This window comes from Oncorhynchus kisutch, linkage group LG14 (genome assembly GCF_002021735.2).
Source record: "Oncorhynchus kisutch isolate 150728-3 linkage group LG14, Okis_V2, whole genome shotgun sequence".
Lineage (NCBI taxonomy): Eukaryota > Metazoa > Chordata > Actinopteri > Salmoniformes > Salmonidae > Oncorhynchus > Oncorhynchus kisutch.
Genome location: NC_034187.2, coordinates 80,926,479 through 80,951,040, shown reverse-complemented (window position 1 = coordinate 80,951,040; position 24,562 = coordinate 80,926,479). Strand labels below are relative to the sequence as shown.

The 24,562-nt window shown below is 43.1% G+C and overlaps 1 protein-coding gene across 2 annotated transcripts in view; it reads left to right on the top strand.

Annotated features, from left to right (window-relative positions):
* Window positions 1-2,434, top strand: part of LOC109880390 (CCN family member 2-like) — a 7,238-nt gene extending 4,804 nt beyond the window's left edge. Inside the window, exon 5 of one of the 2 annotated variants that reach the window (XM_031789052.1) lies at window positions 1-2,434. This exon is cut by the window's left edge and continues 1 nt beyond it. In XM_031789052.1, the coding sequence (XP_031644912.1) occupies window positions 1-305 (305 nt within the window). In that variant the 3' untranslated portion in view covers window positions 306-2,434. The other variant, XM_031789051.1, reaches the window with a different exon arrangement.
* The last annotated feature ends 22,128 nt before the right edge of the window (window positions 2,435-24,562 follow it).

The window sequence follows — 24,562 nt, the reverse complement described above, 5'->3', positions numbered from 1 at the left end:
GGGGGAAGAAGTGTGTACGGACCCCCAAGTCCCCACGCGGCGTGCGTTTCCAGCTGTCAGGCTGCAGCAGCAGGAGGGTCTACAAGCCCAAGTTCTGTGGTGTGTGTACGGACGGGCGCTGCTGTACCCCCCACAGCACCGTCACCGCAGAGGTGGAGTTCCACTGTCCCGAGGGAGACGCCTTCAGACGCAAGATGATGTTCGTCAAGACGTGCTCCTGTCACCACGACTGTCCCCGAGACAATGACATCTTCCTGGCTTCGCACACACGCAGGATGATCGGGGACTATGACAACGATATGTAAACATCATGGCTGCCAAACAAACTGACAAGCACATAAACACATCAGCCCATATACACACACACACATACACACACTGATAAAACTACTTCACATCGCTCTCACACACACACACACACACATACACACACTGATAAAACTACTTCACATCGCACTCTCACACACACACACACACACACACACACACATACACACACTGATAAAACTACTTCACATCGCTCTCACACACACACACACACACACATACACACACTGATAAAACTACTTCACATCGCTCTCACACACACACACACACACACACACACACACACACACACACACACATACACACACTGATAAAACTACTTCACATCGCTCTCTCACACACACACACACACACACACACACACACACACACACACATACACTGATAAAACTACTTCACATCGCTCTCACACACACACACACACACACACACATACACACACTGATAAAACTACTTCACATCGCTCTCACACACACACACACACACACACACACACACACACACACACACACACACACACACACACATACACACACTGATAAAACTACTTCACATCGCTCTCTCACACACACACACACACACACACACACACACACACACACACACACACACACACACACACACACACATACACTGATAAAACTACTTCACATCGCTCTCACACACACACACACACATACACACACATACACACACTGATAAAACTACTTCACATCGCTCTCACACACACACACACACACACACACACACACACACACACACACACACACACACACACACACACACACACACACACACACACACATACACACACTGATAAAACTACTTCACATCTCTCTCACACACACACACACACACACACACACACACACACACACACACATACACACACTGATAAAACTACTTCACATCGCTCTCTCACACACACACACACACACACACACACACACACACACACACACACACACACACACATAGGCAGCTTTTTGAATTCCTGGACCCCTGTCTCTACCTTACTACCCATAGACATGTCTACCTAGTGGTGAGACTGAAAACAAGTATGTGAGTTCAAGCATGAGATTGACTCTTTAGGTTTTCTTTTGTTACTTTAGTTATTTGTTTGGGTTTTTAACGCGCAGCTCTAAAGTCACCTGGCTCTTTGACTCGTCTGCCTGTGTATCTACAGAGATACTATAGGGTGGATCTGACGCACTGAGGAATCAATGTTAGAGATTCGTAGCACATCACTTAGGAAGGTATATAGTTATATTCACTGCTAAAGGGTTATAGGAGCATGACACGGTAGTGTACAGATGAGCAGAAGGTACTTACTCAACCAAATGTCACATTTTGACATAAAATGTTAGAATATGATATTTAAAAAAATATATACATTATTCATATGTTAAATATTAGCAATACAGAAATAGTTTGAATATATTATACTACTAGTATGTGCCTTGACTGATCTGCATATTATTGAGTGAATATATATATATATATATATATATATATATATATATATATAATTATATACACCTGACACAAAACTATTGGAAATGTTTATGATTGAGTCTTTTAACTTCGACGGGGACGTTACCTATATCTCTCATTATTTAGTCACGTCATTAGTTGTTGACCACTGATATATTTTTAGTTTAGTCCAACGTAAGAGTTTGGGTCCCTAAAAAATTGCTTTGTCTGACCGTGAATTCACGTTCACAGCATGGTCAAAAAGAGACATTCAAATTACTAAAATCCAAAGGAGAAACAACTCTAGTCCAAAAACACTAAAAACCAAAAAGTGGCTTGGCTGAAGAATGTAAATAATATTGTTTACTGTTAATTTAAAAAAGGAAAGAAAGAACAAAGGAAATAAATCAATTCTGCATTGACGAATACACTTTGTGTAAATACTGTAAGACTGTGTACAGTTTAGTACTATAATTTATGTACCTGGTTGTTGTTGTTTAATTAATGACACCAGGTTGTAACTTGTTCATACTTGTTTTTCACTGTAACCACCTGGCCAAGATACAAGCGAGTTCCTGTTGTTGCACTTTTGTCTATTTCTAATTAAATAAATTATATATTTTTTATACTTAAACTACTTTTCATCCTTTGTCTGACTTACACGCTGAGACTAATTGTTTCTGAAATATTCATGTTAAAAGGCAGCATAGAAATCGAGGCATTTCTTAAAATAGAAGGTCTAGTCTAGAAAGGTTGTGGCCAGTACAGGCTGTCATAATTTCCCTGTCTGCTGTTATAATTCTAATGGAATGAGATGGAACATGGAACGTTCTAATGGAATGAGATGGAACATGGAACGTTCTAATGGAATGAGATGGAACGTTCTAATGGAATGAGATGGAACATGGAACGTTCTAATGGAATGAGATGGAACGTTCTAATGGAATGAGATGGAACATTCTAATGGAATGAGATGGAACGTTCTAATGGAATGATACAGTAGCAGTCATCTAGTGCTATAGGACAGCAGAAGGACAGCAGGTAGCCTAGCGGAAGGTTGCTACTTTGAATCCCTCAGCCAACTAGGTAAAAAATCTGACAACGTTCCCTTGTAAGGATATGAGTGTCTGTAAGGATATGAGTGTCTGTAAGGATATGAGTGTCTGTAAGGATATGAGTGTCTGTAAGGATATGAGTGTCTGTGTCTGTAAGGATATGAGTGTCTGTAAGGATATGAGTGTCTGCTAAATGACCTCAAATGTAAATCTGAGAAATGGGAGGGGGGGGGGGGGTCAAAGACAAAGATGATTTGAAGAACACATTAAAAAGAGCTTATTAAGCTGCTAGAAGGTTGTGTTTGGGAAGTGAACCATGGAGGCGCCTACTGCTGCACATCCCCTCTTATCAGACTCACTGGCAGCCAGACAGCTCTGGGGAGCGAGCTGATCTGCAGAGTAGCTGTATCTACGTAACTCAAGAGTTGGTTGTGTCCCAAATGGCAGATTATCACTTAGGGGGGGGGGGGGTCCCACATGCACAGTCAGCGTCTAAGTACCTGCGTATGATGTTACGTGGTCCACAGTCGACTGCAGCATTTGCAGGAGACGCGCTGTCAAGGAGTAGGAACCAGGAACTAGTGTTCATGGGAAGGAATGTTGTTTTGGGTGTTTACTTTAAATATTTCATAGATTTTCTGCTTGCATGTGTCATTTCACCAAAACACACACACACACACGCACAAGGCGATCACACATGCAAGCACACACACACACACACACTTTCTCACTTTCACACACACTTTCTCACTTTCACACACACACACACACATACACACACACACTCACACACACACAACACACACACACACACACACACACACACACACACACACACACACACACACACACACACACACACACACACACACACACACACACACACACACACACACATATACACACACACACACACACATACACACACTCACACACACACACTTTCACACACACTTTCACACACACTCACACACACACACACACTTTCTCACTTTCACACACACACACACACACACACATATACACACACACACACACACACACACACACACACACACACACACACACACACACACACACTCACACACACACACACACACATACACACACACACACACACACAGAGCGTGCCCTACATGCACCTGAACCTCAGAATCCACCCTGGCAGAAATAGAAGGTATGGATAATTAGGTAACTGAGCACAAAGCAATTCCTCTCTTCAACTCATGTGCATTCTCCTGTTTAATTTGAGATCAGTTCACCATTCTGAAATTACAGTAATAGTAATATGAGAGTATTATGAGCTGAACTGGAGCCCGTATTTGTTTTCAAAATCAAATGTATTTATAGTAGCTGGTGCTGCTGTGTAGGAAGGGCGATGTAGCTACTGTTTCTGTTTGTATTAATGGAGCTGGTGCTGCTGTGTAGGAAGGGTGATGTAGCTACTGTTTCTGTTTGTATTAATGGAGCTGGTGCTGCTGTGTAGGAAGGGTGATGTAGCTACTGTTTCTGTTTGTATTAATGGAGCTGGTGCTGCTGTGTAGGAAGGGTGATGTAGCTACTGTTTCTGTTTGTATTAATAGAGCTGGTGCTGCTGTGTAGGAAGGGTGATGTAGCTACTGTTTCTGTTTGTATTAATGGAGCTGGTGCTGCTGTGTAGGAAGGGTGATGTAGCTACTGTTTCTGTTTGTATTAATGGAGCTGGTGCTGCTGTGTAGGAAGGGTGATGTAGCTACTGTTTCTGTTTGTAATAATGGAGCTGGTGCTGCTGTGTTGTAGGTAGGTGGCATTCACTTTGATTTCAATATGATGATATATCCCAAATGGCACCCTATACCCTCTGTAGTGCATTACTTTTGACCAGGGCCAATAGGGCGCTAATCAAAAGTAGGGCGCTAATCAAAAGTAGTGCACTATATAGGGAATAGGGCCCTGGTCTAAAGTAGTGCACTATATAGGGAATAGGGCTCTGGTCAAAAGTAGTGCACTATATAGGGAATAGGGCTCTGGTCAAAAGTAGTGCACTATATAGGGAATAGCGCTCTGGTCTAAAGTAGTGCACTATATAGGTAATAGGGCTCTGGTCTAAAGTAATGCACTATATAGGGAATAGGGCTCTGGTCAAAAGTAGTGCACTATATAGGGAATAGGGCTCTGGTCAAAAGTAGTGCACTATATATGGGGATAGTGTGCCATTTTGGTATTCAACCTATGAGCAGTTATCTGTGGGTGAGTATTAGAACAGGGATAGTTGTGAGTGGAATGATAATTTAGGTGTAAATTGCTACGTAGAGTCATAAAGAGATGCTCTTTAGCAAAACGATCGAGAGCGTATCCATCCCCGTAGGCAGATGTGTGGGCGTTCTAAAATTAATCCCCAAATATGTCATGGCAACCTGCAAAAAGCATAGCAAAAGAGGACAGAGCTTGAAAACTAGAACAAAAATAAATAAATAAAAATAAGCTAAAAGACTGAGCTTTAATTTTGTAAAAAAATTTAAAACCTTTGTTTACAGTAAATGCCGAGTGAATGCCACCAGCAGCCTAGAGGAAAAGCAGGCTGTTGAATGACCAGCACACACAGAGTCAACACAAACCATGCATTTAGGAAGTCTGTCATGTTTGGTTTCCTCTGCCGATGTTCTCCAGTGAGAGGACCTGACCGCTCACTGACCTCTCACCTCAAAGCCAAATCCACCTCTACATATCTTCACTGACCTCTCACCTCAAAGCCAAATCCACCTCTACATATTTTCACTGACCTCTCAGCTCAAAGCCAAATCCACCTCTACATATTTTCACTGACCTCTCACCTCAAAGCCAAATCCACCTCTACATATTTTCACTGACCTCTCACCTCAAAGCCAAATCCACCTCTACATATTTTCACTGACCTCTCAGCTCAAAGCCAAATCCACCTCTACATATTTTCACTGACCTCTCACCTCAAAGCCAAATCCACCTCTACATATTTTCACTGACCTCTCACCTCAAAGCCAAATCCACCTCTACATATTTTCACTGACCTCTCACCTCAAAGCCAAATCCACCTCTACATATTTTCACTGACCTCTCACCTCAAAGCCAAATCCACCTCTACATATTTTCACTGACCTCTCACCTCAAAGCCAAATCCACCTCTACATATTTTCACTGACCTCTCACCTGAAAGCCAAATCCACCTCTATATATTTTCACTGACCTCTCACCTGAAAGCCAAATCCACCTCTACATATTTTCACTGACCTCTCACCTCAAAGCCAAATCCACCTCTACATATTTTCACTGACCTCTCACCTCAAAGCCAAATCCACCTCTACATATTTTCACTGACCTCTCACCTCAAAGCCAAATCCACCTCTACATATTTTCACTGATCTCTCACCTGAAAGCCAAATCCACCTCTACATATTTTCACTGACCTCTCACCTCAAAGCCAAATCCACCTCTACATATTTTCACTGACCTCTCACCTCAAAGCCAAATCCACCTCTACATATTTTCACTGACCTCTCACCTCAAAACCAAATCCACCTCTACATATTTTCACTGACCTCTCACCTCAAAGCCACATCCACCTCTACATATTTTCACTGACCTCTCACCTCAAAGCCAAATCCACCTCTACATATTTTCACTGACCTCTCACCTCAAAGCCAAATCCACCTCTACATATTTTCACTGACCTCTCACCTCAAAACCAAATCCACCTCTACATATTTTCACTGACCTCTCACCTCAAAGCCAAATCCACCTCTACATATTTTCACTGACCTCTCACCTCAAAGCCAAATCCACCTCTACATATTTTCACTGACCTCTCACCTCAAAGCCAAATCCACCTCTACATATTTTCTATTTAGAAAGGTTATCACCAGGTGAAGCACAATAATGAGAATGTTCAATGTAGATTATGTTAAAATTGTTATCACATACTGAGGTCCATCTGAGCATAGTCTATTATTAAAAAAAACAACAACAGTGAGTAAAATGCATAGCCTACTTTCATATCCTACATTTCAAAGACAATGTGATAAAGTATAAGCAATATTTTAATCGGGTGACTGATTAAATATTATTGATTATCGTGAATATGGCAGACCGGTTAAGAGGATTGGACAAGTAACCGAAAGGTTGCTGGCTTGAATCCCTGAACCGACTAGGTGGACAAAATGTGTAGATGTGCCCTTGAGCAAAGGCACTTAACCTATAAGTCGCTCTGGATAAGAGTGTCTGATAAAATGTACATTTATATTTATTCAGCCTAGAGGTCAAGATCTCCTGCCATCCCATGACCTTTTCCCTCAAAGTGCATCTCATCGGCTACCACACGGCAAGCGGTACCGGAGCGCCAAGTCTAGGACCAAAAGGCTCCTTAACAGCTTCTACCCCAAAGCCATAAAACTGCTGAACAATTAATCAAATGGACTATTTACATTGACCCCCCCCATTTGTTTTGTAGACTGCTGCTACTCTCTGTTTATTATCTGTGCATAGTCACTTTACCCCCACCTACATGTACATGTTACCTCAATTACCTCAACCTATACCCCTACCTACATGTACATGGTACCTCAATTAACCTGTACTGGTACCCCCTGTATATAGCCTCCACATTGACTCTGTACTGGTACCCCCCTGTATATAGTCTCCACATTGACTCTGTACTGGTACCCCCTGTATATAGCCTCCACATTGACTCGGTACCCCCTGTATATAGCCTCCACATTGACTCGGGTACCGGTACCCCCTGTATATAGCCTGCACATTGACTCTGTACCGGTACCCCCTGTATATAGTCTCCACATTGACTCTGTACTGGTACCCCCTGTATATAGCCTCCACATTGACTCGGTACCCCCTGTATATAGCCTCCACATTGACTCGGTACCGGTACCCCCTGTATATAGCCTGCACATTGACTCTGTACCGGTACCCCCTGTATATAGCCTCCACATTGACTCTGTACCGGTACTCCCTGTATATAGCCTCCACATTGACTCTGTACCGGTACCCCCTGTATATAGCCTCCACATTGACTCTGTACCAGTACCCCCTGTATATAGCCTCCACATTGACTCTGTACCGGTACTCCCTGTATATAGCCTCCACATTGACTCTGTACCAGTACCCCCTGTATATAGCCTCCACATTGACTCGGTACCGGTACCCCCTGTTTTTAGCCTCCACATTGACTCTGTACCGCTACCCCCTGTTTATAGCCTCCACACTGACTCTGTACCGGTACCCCCTGTATATAGCCTCCACATTGACTCGGTACCCCCTGTATATAGCCTCCACATTGACTCGGTACCGGTACCCCCTGTATATAGCCTGCACATTGACTCTGTACCGGTACCCCTGTATATAGCCTCCACATTGACTCTGTACCAGTACCCCCTGTATATAGCCTCCACATTGACTCGGTACCCCCTGTATATAGCCTCCACATTGACTCTGTACCGGTATTCCCTGTATATAGCCTCCACATTGACTCTGTACCGGTACCCACTGTATATAGCCTCCACATTGACTCTGTACCGGTACCCCCTGTATATAGCCTCCACATTGACTCGGTACCCCCTGTATATAGCCTCCACATTGACTCTGTACCGGTACCCACTGTATATAGCCTCCACATTGACTCTGTACCGGTACCCCCTGTATATAGCCTCCACATTGACTCGGTACCCCCTGTATATAGCCTCCACATTGACTCGGGTACCGGTACCCCCTGTATATAGCCTGCACATTGACTCTGTACCGGTACCCCTGTATATAGCCTCCACATTGACTCTGTACCAGTACCCCCTGTATATAGCCTCCACATTGACTCGGTACCCCCTGTATATAGCCTCCACATTGACTCTGTACCGGTATTCCCTGTATATAGCCTCCACATTGACTCTGTACCGGTACCCACTGTATATAGCCTCCACATTGACTCTGTACCGGTACCCCCTGTATATAGCCTCCACATTGACTCGGTACCCCCTGTATATAGCCTCCACATTGACTCTGTACCGGTACCCACTGTATATAGCCTCCACATTGACTCTGTACCGGTACCCCCTGTATATAGCCTCCACATTGACTCGGTACCCCCTGTATATAGCCTCCACATTGACTCGGTACCGGTACCCCCTGTATATAGCCTGCACATTGACTCTGTACCGGTACCCCCTGTATATAGCCTCCACATTGACTCGGCACCCCCTGTATATAGCCTCCACATTGACTCGGTACCGGTACCCCCTGTATATAGCCTGCACGTTGACTCTGTACCGGTACCCCCTGTATATAGTCTCCACATTGACTCGGTACCGGTACCCCCTGTATATAGCTTCCACATTGACTCTGTACCGGTACCCCCTGTATATAGCCTCCACATTGACTCTGTACCGTAATACCCTGTATATAGCCTCCACATTGACTCTGTACTGGTACCCCCTGTATATAGCCTCCACATTGACTCGGTACCGGTACCCCCTGTATATAGCCTCCACATTGACTCTGTACCGGTACTCCCTGTATATAGCCTCCACATTGACTCTGTACCGGTACCCCCTGTATATAGCCTCCACATGGACTCTGTACCAGTACCCCCTGTATATAGCCTCCACATTGACTCTGTACCGGTACTCCCTGTATATAGCCTCCACATTGACTCTGTACCGGTACCCCCTGTATATAGCCTCCACATTGACTCGGTACCGGTACCCCCTGTATATAGCCTCCACATTGACTCTGTACCGCTACCCCCTGTATATAGCCTCCACATTGACTCTGTACCGGTACCCCCTGTATATAGCCTCCACACTGACTCTGTACCGGTACCCCCTGTATATAGCCTCCACACTGACTCTGTACCGGTACCCCCTGTATATAGCCTCCACATTGACTCGGTACCGGTACCCCCTGTATATAGCCTCTACATTGACTCTGTACCGGTACCCCCTGTATATAGCCTCCACATTGACTCTGTACCGGTACCCCCTGTATATAGCATCCACATTGACTCTGTACCGGTACCCCCTGTATAAAGCCTCCACATTGACTCTGTACCCCCTGTATATAGCCTCCACATTGACTCTGTACCGGTACCCCCTGTATATAGCCTCCACATTGACTCGGTACCGGTACCCCCTGTATATAGCCTCCACATTGACTCTGTACCGGTACCCCCTGTATATAGCCTCCACATTGACTCTGTACCGGTACCCCCTGTATATAGCCTCCACATTGACTCAGTACCGGTACCCCCTGTATATAACCTCTTTATTGTTATTTTATTGTGTTACTTTTTATTATTTTTTACTTTAGTTAATTTGGTAAATATTTTCTTAACTCTTCTTGAACTGCACTGTTGGATGAGGGCTTGTAAGCATTTCAAGGTCTACACTTGTATTTATTCGGCCCATGTGACAAATAACGTTTAATTTGATTTGACCTCTGATGTCAGTGTAGCAACTTCAGCACATGGTCAGTTGGATGCATAAACAAGAGCTGCTGTAGTTTAGGGTCTGCGCTGGCTACACACAAAAAACGTCTGGCAAAAAAAATATTGCACATTTCTACTACTCAACAACAACAACAACAACAACAACAACAACAACAACAACAACAACAACAAAAATAACCCCAATCAGTGGTTGTTGTCAGTCACTAATCCCAGTCCGTGCACACCATTAGCCATACGACATCACAGTACCTGGCTGGGATAACGCGCTTTGCTCCAATCACCAACTTCCAGAGGCGGGTAAATGGATGTCGCGAGCCCGACAGTAGACTACAATCAGAACTCCACAGTGACGTTTTTTTTTTTTTGACAGAGGAATGCTGCTGTGTTGTTGAGAAAGGCTAAATGAATATAAGACCCTACTGCACAAATTTGTAAATTACACGGGCATATAATAAGAAGGAATAAGAAGACAACGCGCTGTCATCCTCCCAGGTAAACCCATTAAATCGAAAACGTTGTTTTGTCTATTTCTGGAGCTGTCTCATTTGTGAATGTATGGGCAACGTCTGGCCAACGTTAGTCCGTTTTGTCGTGTAGTTAAATGCTGTGGTGCAGTGGGTATATCATTTAGCAAAATGATATACTAGATATCTTGGGGAACACATTTTAGAGGGCTATGTTTTCATGTGCTCCGTGCTGACTATTTCACTGTCATTTTATGTTTTTTTTTGTCATACGTCAGTCGAACACTGAGTCGGTCCTCTTTCCGTTCCTCCCGTCATAGTTTGTTGTAGAATTGTCAGTTAACGATGAGAGTATAGGCTAGGCAAGCCTAGGTAGGGTAAGTAGTCAGGTGGACTAGTGCACGGGAGCTAAATAAATCCGAGTGAAGAAGATTTCAAGTGGATTAGCCACCACTGGCACGGTAGCGCGCGCGCCTTTGGCTTTCATGCTATGGTTGTGACAGCTGTCGTCCGGTTCAGAGTTCCTGACGGTTAGAACGTTGGGCCACTAACCGAGTCGACAAGGTGAACACTGCCGTTGTGCTCTTGAGCAAAGCACTTATTAAGCCTAATTGCTTCGGTGTTGCAGTTGATAATGGCTGAGCCCCTCTCTGAGGGCGTTGGGATGAGCAAACACCACATTGCCAAATTCACACATGCTTATAAACAAACGTGTACATGTATGAGGTAGGACAAATATAAACAGCCACCTTATTATATATTATAATATGAGGGCCATGCGAAATAAATAACCCACACAGTGGAGGTGTGGTGTAGCCTATGCTAATAACGCGCATTTGACTGAGGATGCTTCAGTCGTGTGCATGGAATCTATGATAGGTCTACTATGGACCAAAAGTATAGGCTATTACTCCGCTTTGGTTTTACGTTCCTGTTATATTTTATCCACACACCGCCGGCGTGAGGGAACGTTAAGACTCATTGGCCTATTATATTTGCTGTCTGCTGCATAGATACAGTGGCTGTCTGCCGCGTTTCCAAGGCAGTCCGTTTCTGCTAATGCCAGCATCTCACCCCGCCTCTCTCGCGTCAGTCGGTGGCATCGCGTATTTCCCTTGCGGCGGACGCGGAAGGGAGGGAGGACGCACTTCAGTGGCCCAATGTAGGGTAGGCTGACAGCGCCGAGAAATTACGACTCTCATCCGCACCCTTATCCTCAGCCAGCGTCTATTCTCCTATTTTGGCAGACAGAGGCTCTTCGCTCGTCTGAGAACTCGGGAGGTGGGTTCGGGAGCTTTTGTTTGCATCGTTTTAGGCCGCATCATTTATTGTCTACTCAACAAACTGAAAATGTATAATTAACACCTGCTTACCTGTCTGTCATACCTGTCAATAATATTATTATTGTTCCCTATTTCCTTGTAAACAGGTAATACACTCAAATTGTTTAAGCCTGTAACATAACCATGACTAATCATGAATACCCCTTATTATGTTAGGCAGGCCTACACATGCATGTTTTTGTAAGGTCAGAGAGAAGTTGACCCAGACACTGAGAACAGATGACCTTTTGTGTGCTATGAAAAGTAAATTCTGACATCAGCTGTTTACCATCTAGAGACAAGACCTTCTCACACATCACAAAAAATACAGTTTTATATCTTTATGTTTGAAGCCTGAAATGTGGCAAAAGGTCGCAAAGTTCAAGGGGGCCGAATACTTTCGCAAGGCCTTGTACATAATTTGACATTTGACATGTCTTTTATTCTCTTGGAACTTTTGTGAGTGTAGTGTTTACTGTTTTTTTTTATTGTTTATTTCACTTTTGTTTATTATCTATTTCACTTGCTTTGGCAATGTAAACATAGGTTTCCTATGCCAATATAGCCCTTAGATTGAAATTGAGTTGAGAGTGGCAGAGAGTGAGACAGAGAGTGAGACAGAGAGTGAGACAGAGAGAGAGACAGAGAAAGAGAGACACACAGAGAGAGAGACAGAGAGAGAGAGAGAGAGAGAGAGAGAGAGAGACAGAAAGAGAGAGAGAGACAGAGATAGAGAAACACAGAATGAGAGAGAGAGAAACACACAGAGAGAGAGAGAGAGACACACAGAAAGAGACAGAGAGAGAGATAGAGACACAGAAAGATAGAGAGAGAGTGAGAGAGAGACACAGAAAGAGAGAGAGAGAGACAGAGACACAGAAAGAGAGAGAGAGAGAAACAGAGAGCGAAAGAGAGACACAGAAAGAGACAGAGAGGGAGAGACACAGAAAGAGACAGAGAGAGAGAGACACAGAAGAGACAGAGAGAGAGTGAGAGAGAGAGAGAGACACAGAAAGAGAGAGAGACCGAAAGAGACAGAAAGAGAGAGAGAGATATATCTCCCTCTCTCATTGTTCTTACACCCTCATGGAAACATACACCATGGTCTATTCTCCATTATTAACAGCTGGAGAGGACTTTTAGGCTGTGTCCCAAATCGCACCCAACTTCCTACATGGTGCACTACTTTTGACCAGAGCCCCATGGGCCCTAATGCACTCTAGGGAATAATGTGCCATTTGGTAAACATCCTTCGTGAAATAAACAGAACTAAGTGTGGAAGGAACTGCTGAGACAGGAGAAGAGACAGTAAGAAGTTTTGCCCACTGACATGAAACATGAGCCATCTGTCCTTAACTTAATAGGAATTATATTCCATTCCTGAGTACATTAAATATTGAGCACTGGGCTCTGTGGGCCTGATAAGAACAAGGTTGCCTCCTAAATTGAACTCTATATTCCCTAAATAGTGCACTACTTTTGACCAGAGCCGATGAGGTCCTCTTCAAAAATAGTGCATTATGTAGGGAATAGGGTGCTATTTGGGACGTAGACCAAGTTCAAGTATTTATAGAGGAGTCGGAGCAGGCAGCTCTTTTCCTGCACTCTGATGAATCAGTTTGAAGTTAGCTTCACTAATGAGTTAGGACTTCTGACTCCTGTGGTTCAGAGCAGGACTACCTCATTAAGACCCTGGATCTTCCTCCTCTTCTTGTAATCCATGTAATCCCTCTCAGTGTAGTATTTGGATAGTTAATGACGGGCTTCATCCCAAATGGCATCCTGTTACCTTCATAGGAATCAGGGTTCCGTTCGGAGATACCATTCAGTCTAATCTGAAGACACCATTCGGTTCGATTACAACAGCGATGATGAAGGGGGAAAATACATTCAAAAGAGAAAATAAATTCTGCAGTTTAAGATCTTTGTATCGTCTCCCTCGTGGTATTCCCGTAAGCTACATAAAGTATTTATAGGGGAAGTATGCTTGGCTAGCTTCAGCATGCTTCTATATAGATGGAGACACTGCACTCCTCTAAGGAGGATTGTTTAGGTCAGTATAGACACTGCACTCCTCTAAGGAGGATTGTTTAGGTCAGTATAGACACTGCACTCCTCTAAGGAGGATTCTTTAGGTCACTGCACTCCTCTAAGGAGGATTCTTTAGGTCAGTATAGATGGACACACTGCACTCCTCTAAGGAGGATTCTTTAGGTCAGTATAGATACTGCACTCCTCTAAGGAGGATTCTTTAGGTCACTGCACTCCTCTAAGGAGGATTCTTTAGGTCAGTATAGACACTGCACTCCTCTAAGGAGGATTGTTTAGGTCAGTATAGATGGACACACTGCACTCCTCTAAGGAGGATTGTTTAGGTCAGTATAGATGGACACACTGCACTCCTCTAAGGAGGATTGTTTAGGTCAGTATAGACACTGCACTCCTCTAAGGAGGATTGTTTAGGTCAGTATAGACACTGCACTCCTCTAAGGAGGATTCTTTAGGTCACTGCACTCCTCTAAGGAGGATTCTTTAGGTCAGTATAGATGGACACACTGCACTCCTCTAAGGAGGATTCTTTAGGTCAGTATAGATACTGCACTCCTCTAAGGAGGATTCTTTAGGTCACTGCACTCCTCTAAGGAGGATTCTTTAGGTCAGTATAGACACTGCACTCCTCTAAGGAGGATTGTTTAGGTCAGTATAGATGGACACACTGCACTCCTCTAAGGAGGATTGTTTAGGTCAGTATAGATGGACACACTGCACTCCTCTAAGGAGGATTGTTTAGGTCAGTATAGACACTGCACTCCTCTAAGGAGGATTCTTTAGGTCACTGCACTCCTCTAAGGAGGATTGTTTAGGTCAGTATAGATACTGCACTCCTCTAAGGAGGATTCTTTAGGTCAGTATAGATGGACACACTGCACTCCTCTAAGGAGGATTCTTTAGGTCAGTATAGATACTGCACTCCTCTAAGGAGGATTCTTTAGGTCACTGCACTCCTCTAAGGAGGATTCTTTAGGTCAGTATAGACACTGCACTCCTCTAAGGAGGATTGTTTAGGTCAGTATAGATGGAGACACTGCACTCCTCTAAGGAGGATTGTTTAGGTCAGTATAGATGGACACACTGCACTCCTCTAAGGAGGATTGTTTAGGTCAGTATAGACACTGCACTCCTCTAAGGAGGATTGTTTAGGTCAGTATAGACACTGCACTCCTCTAAGGAGGATTCTTTAGGTCACTGCACTCCTCTAAGGAGGATTCTTTAGGTCAGTATAGATGGACACACTGCACTCCTCTAAGGAGGATTCTTTAGGTCAGTATAGATACTGCACTCCTCTAAGGAGGATTCTTTAGGTCACTGCACTCCTCTAAGGAGGATTCTTTAGGTCAGTATAGACACTGCACTCCTCTAAGGAGGATTGTTTAGGTCAGTATAGATGGACACACTGCACTCCTCTAAGGAGGATTGTTTAGGTCAGTATAGATGGACACACTGCACTCCTCTAAGGAGGATTGTTTAGGTCAGTATAGACACTGCACTCCTCTAAGGAGGATTCTTTAGGTCACTGCACTCCTCTAAGGAGGATTGTTTAGGTCAGTATAGATACTGCACTCCTCTAAGGAGGATTCTTTAGGTCAGTATAGATGGACACACTGCACTCCTCTAAGGAGGATTCTTTAGGTCACTGCACTCCTCTAAGGAGGATTCTTTAGGTCACTGCACTCCTCTAAGGAGGATTCTTTAGGTCAGTATAGATGGACACACTGCACTCCTCTAAGGAGGATTGTTTAGGTCAGTATAGATGGACACACTGCACTCCTCTAAGGAGGATTCTTTAGGTCAGTATAGATGGACACACTGCACTCCTCTAAGGAGGATTGTTTAGGTCAGTATAGATGGACACACTGCACTCCTCTAAGGAGGATTCTTTAGGTCAGTATAGATGGACACACTGCACTCCTCTAAGGAGGATTCTTTAGGTCAGTATAGATGGACACACTGCACTCTTGTTGATGAACATGCTCCAGAACATGCTCCAGAACATGCTCCAGAACATGCTCCAGAACATGCTCCAGAACATGCTCCAGTTGATAGAGAAGAAAGGATTACAGTAAATATTGATAATCAAAAACATGGTGATATAGTCCTGCTTGGCGGCTCATTGTACTAGATTGTACTAGATTGTACTAGATTGTACTAGATTTTACTAAATTGTACTAGATTGTATTGGATTGTACTAGATTTTACTAAATTGTACTAGATTGTATTGGATTGTACTAGATTGTACTAGATTTTACTAAATTGTACTAGATTGTATTGGATTGTACTAGATTGTACTAGATTTTACTAAATTGTACTAGATTGTATTGGATTGTACTAGATTTTACTAAATTGTACTAGATTGTATTGGATTGTACTAGATTGTACTAGATTTTACTAAATTGTACTAGATTGTAATGGATTGTACTAGATTGTACTAGATTTTACTAAATTGTACTAGATTGTATTGGATTGTACTAGATTTTACTAAATTGTACTAGATTGTATTGGATTGTACTAGATTGTACTAGATTTTACTAGATTGTACTAGATTGTATTGTATTGTACTAGATTTTACTAGATTGTACTAGATTGTATTAGATTGTACTAGATTGTACTAGATTGTACATTATACTGTGCAACGTTATTGTAGCCTGGTCCCAGGTTCTCATGTCAACTCCTGTTTGGCACAGCAAGGAGTGGCATAATTACACAAACAGACTGGTACCCAGGATAACACCATTGTATTGTAAGTGGAATATCCAAATATCTAGGCTACAGTGTATGAGTTAGAATTGTCTGACCATGTCTTTTTCTCTCCCTCTCTCACACACCCTGGACCCATGTACCCCTGGACCCATGTACCCCTGGACCTATGTACCCCTGGCTGTCCACCTCCTCGGAAACTGTATCTCTGATATGTGGTGAGTATTTCATTTAATCCGCTTGAATGTTGATGAGAGGAAAGCTCAGCAGAAACTGCGACTTTGTTGTGATGGACATAATGCACATATTGTTTGTGTGTGTGATCAGTGTGTGTGTGTGTACATGTGTGTGTACAGTGTGTGTGTGTGGAGGTACAGTGTGTGTGTGTGTGTGTATAGTGTGTACAGTGGGTTTGTGTGTGTTTACAGTGCGTGTGTGTGTATGTGTGGAGGTACAGTGTGTGTGAGTGTGTATAGTGTGTACAGAGTGTTTGTGTGTGTTTACAGTGTGTGTGTGTGTGTGTTTACAGTGTGTGTGTGTTTACAGTGTGTGTGTGTGTGTTTACAGTGTGTGTGTGTGTTTACAGTGTGTGTGTGTTTACAGTGTGTTTGTGTGTGTTTACAGTGTGTTTGTGTGTGTACAGTGTGTGTGTGTGTTTACAGTGTGTGTGTTTACAGTGTGTTTGTGTGTGTTTATGTAACGGATGTGAAACGGCTAGCTTAGTTAGCGGTGGTACTGATGTAACGGATGTGAAACGGCTAGATTAGTTAGCGGTGGTACTGATGAAACGGATGTGAAACAGCTAGCTTAGTTAGCGGTGGTACTGATGTAACGGATGTGAAATAGTAAAGTAGTAAAGTAGTAGTAGTTCCCCTTTGCTCTGCAAGGGCCGCGGCTTTTGTGGAGTGATGGGTAACGATGCTTCGTGGGTGGCTGTTGTTGATGTGTGCAGAGGGGCCCTGGTTTGCGCCCACATAGCCCACGTGCTTCCCATTGATTTTATAACATGGCCTGCTGCTTCAGGAAGCAGTGTGGAAACAACAGGGGTAAAAACAGCTCTGAAAACAAGAGGTAATGTACTGTACCAAACTGCTGAGGCAGGGTTTTTCCTAACATCATCAGGGCACTTTCTGAAAACTTCAGCCTGGTTTTCCCCACATCCCACTCTACCTCACTCAAGGTGTCAGTAGTTATGCCTCAGGGACTCAGTAGACCTACATTAAGAGATTTCAGCCACTTTTGTGTTGTTTTCCACACTCGAATGTGTTGAGATCAAAAGTCCTTCCCGGTGAAGAATCAGACAGCTGTGACTAATCTCTGGCATTTTCCTTTTGAGACAACGGCCTCACACTCCCAAACTCAAAAGGTAGCACTCTGGTGTTTGTGTTGTGTCTGTTTATTTTCCAATGGTCCGAATCCAGGGCCGGACCACCACATCTGGGGCCCTGAAGGCACCCTCCTCCAGGCTAGAATCAATTTTGGCAATTTTGATAAGAGAGAAGAAGAAAAAAAGTTTAGCGGCGGGTTCTCTTCAGATAGACAACTCTCCCAGCAAATCATCTTCAGATAGACAACTCTCCTAGCAAATCATCTTCAGATAGACAACTCTCCCAGCAAATCATCTTCAGATAGACAACTCTCCCAGCAAATCATCTTCAGATAGACAACTCTCCCAGCAAATCATCTTCAGATAGACAACTCTCCCAGCAAATCACGAGGCAGACATGCCAGAACGTTGCGATTCAAAAGCGAAGTTCGGCAGGCAAAACCCTTTGCGGTGATGGTAGCCACTCACTAAAATAACCTCTGTGATCTCCATATTCCTAGCTAGTATTTTTGTATTTTTTTCCCAAGCGGATCAGATAGTGACGTTCAGATGTTGGATGTTGACTTCATCACTCTTTTTTTCACGAAGAATTTTCTTGCTGCATCTGTAAATACATTTTTAAAAACAGCCTTGTGATTCCCTGAAAAATAGCAGTTCTCTTTCTGACCATGTGGGGGCAGTCAAGTCATTGGGATCGGGGGGTTGCTATCAAAATCATTTTCTCTCTCAAACGCGATAGACCTAGGCACTATCACTGCAACATTCAGCTGGTCAGAAAGGGACCAACAACTGTAGTTTTGTACAGCTTAATAACACAAGATAAATATTGGTCTCCACTATGGCTACAACATACAAGTGCCAAGTGTATCCTAATGTCAAAATGTAGTTCAATCGTGGCCTGGGCTGGTGTAGCGGTTAGGTCTGCTGGCAAATATGGACAGTCAACTATGGACAGTCAACTATAGACAGTCAAATATGGACAGTCCAGGGATATTTAACCCCCGATCTTGATAAGGAATGACCGTATCAGACACTGTTGGACAAAATAAATAGGAAACAAATGAGATAATAACACCAACATTAGTTTTCCATTCATACAAAGTGTCTGGTAAATTGCCACAGTAGAGTTTCTGTGGTAAACAATTGAAATGCTTTATTTCTGTCGTTCAGAATTCTTGTCAAATAGATCCATCACCTGTAGTCTGTTGAAAAAGGACGACGTTGTTTCCGATTTACAATACCAATCAGAGGGCAAACATTTCTTGAAAGACTTTGGTTGTAAAAGCAGGACTAAAGTAACGCCGACATCATGTTTCAGGGAGCAGTAATGAGGGGACCAGCAATGGTTGCAAATGGGATCAGCTGTGTTAGCACGTATTGATGGTTTAACGAGACATCAGCTGTGTTAGCACGTATTGATGGTTTAACGAGACATCAGCTGTGTTAGCACGTATTGATGGTTTAACGTGACATCAGCTGTGTTAGCACGTATTGATGGTTTAACGTGACATCAGCTGTGTTAGCACGTATTGATGGTTTAACGTGACATCAGCTGTGTTAGCACGTATTGATGGTTTAACGAAACAACAGCTGTGTTAGCACGTATTGATGGTTTAACGTAACATCAGCTGTGTTAGCACGTATTGATGGTTTAACGAGACATCAGCTGTGTTAGCACGTATTGATGGTTTAACGAGACATCAGCTGTGTTAGCACGTATTGATGGTTTAACGTGACATCAGCTGTGTTAGCACGTATTGATGGTTTAACGTGACATCAGCTGTGTTAGCACGTATTGATGGTTTAACGTGACATCAGCTGTGTTAGCACGTATTGATGGTTTAACGTAACATCAGCTGGCGATTATCTCGTGCCGTCGATGGTTGCAATAGTGGTCGAATTAAGATCCGACATATGTAGGAAGTGACGTAGTTCCTCTTTGCCAAAAGAGTCCATCATTGAAGTCAGACCGTAGTCATTGAAGGCAGACCCATCATTGAAGGCAGACCGTAGTCATTGAAGTCAGACCGTAGTCACTGAAGTCAGACCGTAGTGATTGAAGTCAGACCGCAACCATTGAAGTCAGACTGAAGTCATTGAAGTCAGACCGTAGTCATTGAAGTCAGACCGTAGTCACTGAAGTCAGACCGCAGTCACTGAAGTCAGACAGTAGTCATTGAAGTCAGAACGTAGTCATTGAAGTCAGACCACAGTCATTGAAGTCAGACCGTAGTCATTGAAGTCAGACCACAGTCATTGAAATCAGACCACAGTCATTGAAGTCAGACCATAGTCACTGAAGTCAGACCGTAGTGATTGAAGTCAGACCGCAGTCACTGAAGTCAGACCGCAGCCATTGAAGTCAGACCGTAGTCATTGAAGTCAGACCGTAGTCATTGAAGTCAGGCCGCAGTCACCGAAGTCAGACTGTAGCCATTGAAGTCAGACTGTAGTCATTGAAGTCAGACCGTAGTCACTGAAGTCAGACTGTAGTCACTGAAGTCAGACCGTAGCGATTGAAGTCAGACTGCAGTCACCGAAGTCAGACCGCAGTCACCGAAGTCAGACCGCAGTCACTGAAGCCAGACCGTAGTCGCTAAAGCCAGACCGCAGTCACCGAAGTCATACCGCAATCACCGAAGTCAGACCGTAGTCACCGAAGTCAGACCGTAGTCACTGAAGTCAGACCGTAGTCACTGAAGTCAGACCGTAGTCATTGAAGTCAGACCGTAGTCATTGAAGTCAGACCGTAGTCACTGCTGTTGCTTGTGTTGGTTTTTCACAGTGATGTGAAAATACTTTAAAGTACTACTAAAGTAGTTATTTTTACATCTGTACTTTACTTTATATTTCTGACAACTTTTACTTCACTTCATTCTTAAAGAAAATAATGTACTTCTTACTCCATACATTTTCCAATGAATACATAGCAGGTCAGGAAAATTGTCTAATTCACACACTTATCAAGAGAATATCCCTGGTCATCCCTACTGCCTCTGATCTGGCAGACTCACTAAACAGAGAACATCCCTGGTCATCCCTACTGCCTCTGATCTGGAGGACTCACTAAACAGAGAACATCCCTGGTCATCCCTACTGCCTCTGATCTGGAGGACTCACTAAACAGAGAACATCCCTGGTCATCCCTACTGCCTCTGATCTGGTGGACTCACTAAACAGAGAATATCCCTGGTCATCCCTACTGCCTCTGATCTGGAGGACTCACTAAACAGAGAACATCCCTGGTCATCTCTACTGCCTCTGATCTGGTGGACTCACTAAACAGAGAACATCCCTGGTCATCCCTACTGCCTCTGATCTGGAGGACTCACTAAACAGAGAACATCCCTGGTCATCCCTACTGCCTCTGATCTGGCAGACTCACTAAACAGAGAACATCCCTGGTCATCCATACTGCCCTGATCTGGAGGACTCACTAAACAGAGAACATCCCTGGTCATCTCTACTACCTCTGATCTGGAGGACTCACTAAACAGAGAACATCCCTGGTCATCTCTACTACCTCTGATCTGGAGGACTCACTAAACAGAGAACATCCCTGGTCCTCCCTACTACCTCTGATCTGGAGGACTCACTAAACAGAGAGCATCCCTGGTCCTCCCTACTACCTCTGATCTGGAGGACTCACTAAACAGAGAACATCCCTGGTCCTCCCTACTGCCTCTGATCTGGAGGACTCACTAAACACATGCTTTGTTTGTAAATTATATCTGAGGGTTGGAGTGTGCCCCTGGCTATACGTAAAAAAAATATGTTTTATTTTTTATTAAATGGTGCCGTCTGGTTTGCTTAATATGAGGAATTTGAAATGATTTACACATTTACTTTTGATACTTAAGTACATTTAAAACCAAATACTTTGAGACTTTTCCAGAAGTAGTATTTAACTGGGTGACTTTCACTTTTACTTGAGTCATTTCCTATTAAGGTATCTTTACTTTTGCCTCAAGTATGACAATTGTGTGCTTTTCCCACCACTGGGTTTTCGTGACAACCCCAAAACGGACATCTGATCGGTAAACTGACCCTGGACGAATCGATACCGTCAGTAAATCACACAGGTTTACATTTAAAATCTCAGATCTTCTTAGACAGGTAAAACCTTATCCCTTTCCTGCCCCCTTGTGGTCGAGAGAGATAGAGATCAGAATTGATCCCCCTCTCACTGATTTCTGGGTTCGGAAAAACACATGTAGCCTGGTTTCAGATCTATTTGTGCTGTCATTCCAACTCCTGTGGTCATTGTTGGGTCAAACATGTATAGCAGTTGGCAAGACGACACAAACAGCACTGGGACCAGGCTAGCAAATCATTTCTTCTGGAGAATATTGCAATAACTGTATATGGCTCAGTTGGTAGGGTATGGTGATTCCCTGGGCTACCCATAGGCAAAATGTTTGATGATATTATATATTATTATAACAGACAGTCTGGGCTCAGACAGACAGTAGCCTGGGGTTCACTGTCTCACTGCCTTACTTTTCCTGTCTCCTGTCTCTTGTTCAGAGCTGGAGTGGAACAGCAGCACATCAAGAAGCCCCTCAGAGATGATGCGTCTGGAGGTTATCTATTGTTATCTCATATTGGGGCGGCAGCGTAGCCTAGTGGTTAGAGCGTTGGACTAGTAACCGAAAGGTTGCAAGTTCGAATCCCCGAGCTGACAAGGTACAAATCTGTCGTTCTGCATCTGAACAGGCAGTTAACCCACTGTTCCTAGGCCGTCATTGAAAATAAGAATTTGTTCTTAACTGACTTGCCTGGTTAAATAAAGGTAAAATTTAAAAAAAAATCTAGATCACACAATGAATATACTTTGTTCTTTTGACAGTTGGGACAACTGTAAGTATAGTAGTGCATACAGCTGCAGAATGTGATAGGAATTCAGTAGAAAATATGATATATATGATAAATATGATTGATATATGATCATATATCATAAGGATATATTTAGGAGACAACTTTCAAGACTGAAACTTAACTTATCAGTGAGGGTGATTGATTGTTGCCTTTAGTGCCTTTAGGGAGACTGACAGAGGGAATTTTACCAAGTGAATATGAGGTTGTTGTTTACAATATGAGGTTGTTGTTTACACTATGAGGTTGTTGTATACAATATGAGGTTGTTGTTTACAATATGAGGTTGTTGTATACAATATGAGGTTGTTGTTTACAATATGAGTTTGTTGTTTACAATATGTGGTTGTTGTATACATTATGAAGTTGTTGTATACAATATAGGGTTGTTGTATACAATATAAGGTTGTTGTTTACAATAAGAGGTTGTTGTATACAATATGAGGTTGTTGTTTACAATATGAGGTTGTTGTATACAATATGAGGTTGTTGTTTACAATATGAGGTTGTTGTGTACAATATGAGGTTGTTGTTTACAATAAGAGGTTGTTTTATACAATATGAGGTTGTTGTATACAATATGAGGTTGTTGTATACAGTTTGAGGTTGTTGTATACAATATGAGGTTGTTGTTTACAATATGAGGTTGTTGTTGTTTTTGTTGTTGTTAGTGAAGTTCTATGTTTTCAAATGGACTACACTGCAGGATGTAGGCTAGTCTGAATTAACGTGAAAGATTATCTACACATTGAGCTACGCAATTTGTTAGATCTGGAGTGCAGACTAGTCAACAGACATATTGGGGTAGACTAGTCAACAGACATATTGGGGCAGACTAGTCAACAGACATATTGGGGCAGACTAGTCAACAGACATATTGGTGCTGACTAGTCAACAGACATATTGATGCTGACTAGTCAACAGACATATTGGGGTAGACTAGTCAACAGACATATTGGGGCAGACTAGTCAAAAGACATATTGGGGTAGACTAGTCAACAGACATATTGGGGTAGACTAGTCAACAGACATATTGGGGTAGACTAGTCAACAGACATATTGGGGTAGACTAGTCAACAGACATATTGATACAGACTAGTCAACAGACATATTGGGGCAGACTAGTCAACAGACATATTGATGCTGACTAGTCAACAGACATATTGGGGCAGACTAGTCAACAGACATATTGGGGTAGACTAGTCAACAGACATATTGGGGCAGACTAGTCAACAGACATATTGGGGTAGACTAGTCAGCAGACATATTGGGGTAGACTAGTCAACAGACATATTGGGGTAGACTAGTCAACAGACATATTGGGGTAGACTAGTCAACAGACATATTGATACAGACTAGTCAACAGACATATTGGGGCTGACTAGTCAACAGACATATTGATGCTGACTAGTCAACAGACATATTGGGGCAGACTAGTCAACAGACATATTGGTGCTGACTAGTCAACAGACATATTGATGCTGACTAGTCAACAGACATAT